The 5,244-nt window shown below is 43.2% G+C and overlaps 2 protein-coding genes across 2 annotated transcripts in view; both read left to right on the top strand.

The window, feature by feature from the left end:
• The first annotated feature begins 6 nt into the window (after positions 1 to 6).
• Positions 7 to 3,094, top strand: LOC104803282 (triacylglycerol lipase SDP1L). Its single transcript, XM_010527196.2, has 3 exons — positions 7 to 1,608; positions 1,717 to 1,869; positions 2,204 to 3,094. The coding sequence occupies exons 1-3, from the start codon at positions 187 to 189 to the stop codon at positions 3,032 to 3,034; spliced, it is 2,406 nt and encodes an 801-aa protein (XP_010525498.1). The 5' UTR covers positions 7 to 186; the 3' UTR covers positions 3,035 to 3,094.
• A 1,667-nt stretch (positions 3,095 to 4,761) lies between these two features.
• LOC104803308 (probable calcium-binding protein CML35) overlaps positions 4,762 to 5,244 on the top strand; it is an 851-nt gene continuing 368 nt past the window's right edge. Inside the window, exon 1 of the mRNA XM_010527229.1 lies at positions 4,762 to 5,242. Coding sequence (XP_010525531.1) covers positions 4,850 to 5,242 — 393 coding nt within the window. The 5' untranslated portion in view covers positions 4,762 to 4,849. The remainder of the gene's footprint in view (positions 5,243 to 5,244) is intronic.

Genomic DNA, 5,244 nt, shown 5'->3' with positions numbered 1-5,244 from the left:
GCATTCCCAATGCATCTCATCGCTCGCGGTGCTGTCATTGTCGCCTTCTATCAGATCAGATGGACCTTCTGAATTCTGGTTTTTCATCGGGCTTCTGGGTTTTTTTTTTCTTTCTCGTGTTCATGGAAAAGGCCATTGAATAATCAATCATTCCCAAGAGAGGTCTCGTGTTTTTGGATCGAGGACATGGATATAAGCAACGAGGCAAGCGTTGATCCGTTTTCAATCGGACCCACGACATTAGTCGGGAGGACGATTGCCTTTCGGATCCTCTTCTGCAAGTCCATGTCCCAGTTTAAACACCGTTTGCTCAGATTCCTCGTGCGTTTCTTCCGTAGAACCAGGGCTCTTCTCTCACCAATCATGTCTTGGTTACACCCCAGGAACCCACAGGGGATATTGATAATGGTCTCGACGATTGCGTTTCTGTTGAATCGCTACACGAGCTTGAAAGCGAGGGCAGAAATGGCGTACCGGAGGAAATTCTGGAGGAACATGACGAGGACTGCGTTGACGTACGAGGAATGGTCTCACGCCGCGAAAATGCTCGACAAGGAAACTCCGAAGATGAACGAATCCTATCTTTACGACGAAGAGCTCGTTAGGAACAAGCTTCAAGAGCTCAGACACAGAAGACAGGAGGGTTCTCTAAGAGACATCGTCTTCTTCATGAGAGCTGATCTTGTCCGAAACCTCGGCAACATGTGTAACCCTGAGCTTCACAAGGGTCGGCTTCAGGTGCCGAAACTCATCAAAGAGTACATCGATGAGGTCTCGACCCAGTTGAGGATGGTCTGCGACACGGACACTGAAGATCTCTCTCTCGAGGAGAAGCTATCTTACATGCACGAGACAAGGCACGCCTTCGGGAGAACTGCTCTGCTTCTAAGTGGAGGAGCTTCTCTTGGAGCGTTTCATGTCGGCGTGGTCAAGACTTTGGTCGAACACAAATTACTGCCGAGGATCATCGCTGGTTCGAGCGTTGGATCGGCAATGTGTGCAGTCGTGGCCACGAGATCTTGGCCCGAGCTTCAGAGCTTCTTCGAAGGCTCTTGGCATTCTCTTCAGTTCTTCGATCAGCTTGGTGGGATTTTCGCCATCGTGAAACGGGTCATGACGCAAGGCGCGGTTCATGAGATCAGGCAGTTGCAGTGGATGCTGAGGAATCTCACCAACAATCTCACCTTCCAAGAAGCTTACGACATGACGGGTCGGATTCTCGGGATCACAGTTTGTTCCCCTAGGAAGCACGAGCCTCCGAGGTGCCTTAACTATCTGACATCCCCACATGTTGTCATATGGAGTGCGGTCACTGCTTCGTGTGCGTTCCCAGGCCTTTTCGAGGCACAAGAACTAATGGCTAAAGATAGAAGCGGAGAGATTGTTCCTTACCATCCGCCTTTTCATCTAGATCCCGAAGAGAGCTCCGGGGAATCATCAGTTCGACGGTGGAGGGATGGCAGTTTGGAGATCGACTTACCCATGACGCTACTCAAAGAGCTTTTCAATGTCAATCATTTCATCGTGAGTCAGGCCAACCCTCACATCGCACCATTCTTGAGGTTGAAGGAGTTCGTCAGAGGTATCGGTGGCAGCTTCGCGGCCAAGGTACAGTTACTTGATTCAAAAGAAACAGTTTTTTTCTAATCATTGACGCAAATTCTTCCCTCTTTTGATCTGGTAAAGCACTGAATATGTCGTCTTCATCCCAAAAAGCTCGCACAACTGGCTGAGATGGAAGTGAAACACAGATGCAACCAAGTACTCGAGCTCGGGCTTCCTCTGAGGGAAGTCGCCAAGCTTTTCGCTCAGGATTGGGAAGGCGATGTCACAATCGTAATGCCCGCCACGCTATCTCAGGTAATCAGAGCCAATCCACGTGAAAATTCATCTATTTCGGACAACAAACGGATAAGAAACTGTAAAATACCAGTCCAAAGTTCCAAAATCCAATCTTTCCAATATGGATTGGATCATATCACAGGTTTTCTCCTGATTTCGTAAGCTGTGTGCTTTGTGTTCAGTACTTGAAGCTCATACAGAACCCTACAAATGTAGAGATCCAAAAGGCGGCGAACCAAGGAAGAAGATGCACTTGGGAGAAGCTTGCGGCAATCAAAGCAAACTGCGGAATCGAACTCGCACTCGACGAGTGCGTCTCCGTCCTCAACCATACGCGCCGCCTCAAACGCGCCGCTTGAAGCTCATACAGAACCCTACAAATGTAGAGATCCAAAAGGCGGCGAACCAAGGAAGAAGATGCACTTGGGAGAAGCTTGCGGCAATCAAAGCAAACTGCGGAATCGAACTCGCACTCGACGAGTGCGTCTCCGTCCTCAACCATACGCGCCGCCTCAAACGCGCCGCGGGGAGCCCCGCCGCTGCAGTACCACCATCTTCCTCATCGCAACACGCTTTGGCCGGCTCCACAAGATTCAATGCTTCCAGAAGAATTCCGTCCTGGAATTGCATCGCACGTGAGAATTCAACCGGATCCGTGGATGATGATCTTCTCGCAGAAGCTTCGTCTATGTACCAACAAGCCGTGGGCGGATCCAACAGGATCAACCGATCCCCCAACTGCAACAATTCGCACGACGGAAGCGACACCGAATCCGCCGACGGCGTCGGAGACTGGACGAGATCCGGGGGACCATTAATGAGGACAACGTCTGCTCAGACGTTCATCGAGTTCGTGCAGAATCTCGACACGGTCAACACTGAATTACCGGTGTTCAGAGGCTTGGCGACGAACCCTAATTCACCCTCCGGCGGAGGAAGAGGATCGGAGAACCAGTTGAGTGCTTCGTGTAGCATCACAGTCACCGAAGGCGACTTTCTTCAGACGGAGAGGACACATAATGGGATCGTGCTGAACGTCGTGAGGGGAGACAATCTGCGGAGGAATCGCGATCCGGAGAATGGTCACAGCACGGAACCGCCGGAATGCGTGCAGCTAGATTCGCCGGGAAAGGACATCGACGGTGGAAGTTCGGCGTCGGAAGACGGAGATGTAGAGGCCGGCGAGCCCTAAACCCCCCCAAATTCCAAAAGATCTTTTCCCAATTTTTTATCCTTTTTTTTTTTACCGAGAAGTGGACAAAAATGTTTGATTTACCAAAAAGTGGTGACGAAAACATACGATTTGCGAAGTTTGAGGAACAAATCGTAAATATGAAAAATGCAAAAGACTGAACTGTAATTTCTGTAAGTAGTAATTTGCAAATGATTGCAACTGAGGGAACTTTGCAAATTTTATATTTAATCTACCTATGTTTATTTATCATTGCTGTGTGTGTTTAAAAACCATTATAATGCGCCGTACCATATAAATAATGCGTGGAAGCTGCGCGACATTTGAAAAGTAGTTAAGTACCCTTACATTTTCGCCACGTCGTGGCCTAGCAATCAGATAATTCCGTTGACTAACAAATTTTTTGAGAAATTACATATCCGAAAATTGATTCAACTTTTGGTAAAAAATTCCCAAACTTATAATTTGGTTCAATAATAATTTATATACTTTTTGTTATATTTAATTATTACTAAATTTGAAAAAAGTAACTTAATAATTTCTGAACAGTGATAGATGAATCTTTTAACGTTGTTAATTGATATTGAATCATACGTGTTTTGTAACGTGCGGTAACACTTTATGCATCACATATAATTCTATAACAATATTATTTTAATCAATTTATAAGAACTATTATGATATCAATACATAATATTAGAAATTATTCAATCACTTTTTTTTTTAATTTGAAAATAATTAAACAATACAAAAAGTCAGGAATTATTATTGCATGAGAATTTTATGGGGTTTTACTCTTTTCAAAAAGCTTTCCACCCAGTTAATTTTTTATATAAAAAGAAAAAGGGCATTCTCGTAATTCAGGAGAAATTAATAATTAATAATAAAATAAAATTAGGCATGGGACAATCCATGGATGTTTGGTTGCTACGTGAATCTTATGACCGTCTATAATCTGTATGATATCGACTATGTCAGAGCCTCAAACATTTAAATAACATTTTTTCAATATCAACCAAACATCTGGTTGGTCAGATTCTTTCCATTATCTTTTTTTTTAAGTGGAAGACCAATATTTAATCCCGTATCTCAAATTCATCATCTTCACAATACAAAAAATATAACAAATTTGTGAAACTACAAATAGTTTAGGTTTTGCGAATATATTTTGATAGATTTCAAATCAGAAATTATATTTATAACATATTTCGGATTGGATAATTTTAAATTAAATTAAAAAAATAAATACTTACGAAATCCACGTTTTAGATGTTGAAATGTTTCAAATTAATATCTCAAATATTAAAATATTTGAAATATATATTTTAATTTATAAAATTGATAATAATTTTTAACTCCGATTCTAAAAAAGATATATAAATTAGATATTAATTTTTTAACATAAAAACAAAATTCACATAATCGATAACGATTTTCAATCTCGTTTTTGACGATAATATATAAATTAGATATTAGTTTTTAAACTTAGAAAATGAATCAAGGTTATAAATTGTTATTAATTTTTTAAATTTATTATTTATTTAGAATATTTTAATATTTAAATTATCCATTTGAAATACTTTTATAAAATTAAAAAATTAGGTATTTATTTAGTATTTTTTGTAAAGTTAGTGGTGATTTTTGAAAAACATGAAAACTGTGCCCCAATGATTGTGGGTATAAGTATCAGAAAATGTACAGCGACGAAGCTTCGAGGAAGCTGCCATGGCTTCCACCTTACCCATATAATACCCTCCCTTCGTCGCTCTTTCCTCTCAAGCCCGTCCTCTCTCCTTCTCTTCCTTCATCATCGCCATGAAACTCGTCACGATCAGTTCTAAATTCCTCCGCCTCAGCCCCAAACGCCTCTTCCGTTCCAAGGATCGGTCCTCCATCTTCAGATCCAACCCCTCTTCCTTCAGCTCCTCCATCTCCTCCGATGGCTCATACAGCGGCGCCGCCGATCACAAACCCGGGCCCGCCGCCACGCCGATCAGCGTTCTCCCAGAGATCTCCGGAGATTGGTCCCAGGTTTCCGCCGGAGATAGCGATTTATACTCGGAGCTCGTTCAGGCATTTAAGTTGATCGATCGGGATGATGACGGCGCGGTATCCAGGAGTGAGCTCGCAGCGCTGCTTACCAGGCTGAGCCCGGAGCCACCGAGCCAGGACGAGGTGAGCATGATGCTGAGGGAGGCCGACGGCGGCGT

The sequence above is a fragment of the Tarenaya hassleriana genome, unplaced genomic scaffold (genome assembly GCF_000463585.1).
Source record: "Tarenaya hassleriana unplaced genomic scaffold, ASM46358v1 Cleome82, whole genome shotgun sequence".
Lineage (NCBI taxonomy): Eukaryota > Viridiplantae > Streptophyta > Magnoliopsida > Brassicales > Cleomaceae > Tarenaya > Tarenaya hassleriana.
Note: the sequence above shows the minus strand (reverse complement) of the source record. Positions and strands in the feature narration are given on the sequence as shown.

Bases quoted from the DNA above. Each gene is read 5' to 3' on its own strand.
- LOC104803282 (XM_010527196.2), top strand. From the start codon at position 187: ATGGATATAAGCAACGAGGCAAGCGTTGATCCGTTTTCAATCGGACCC. The intron at 1,609-1,716 runs GTACAGTTACTT...CATCCCAAAAAG, and splicing joins GTGGCAGCTTCGCGGCCAAG to CTCGCACAACTGGCTGAGAT. The intron at 1,870-2,203 runs GCCAATCCACGT...CGCCGCTTGAAG, and splicing joins CGCTATCTCAGGTAATCAGA to CTCATACAGAACCCTACAAA.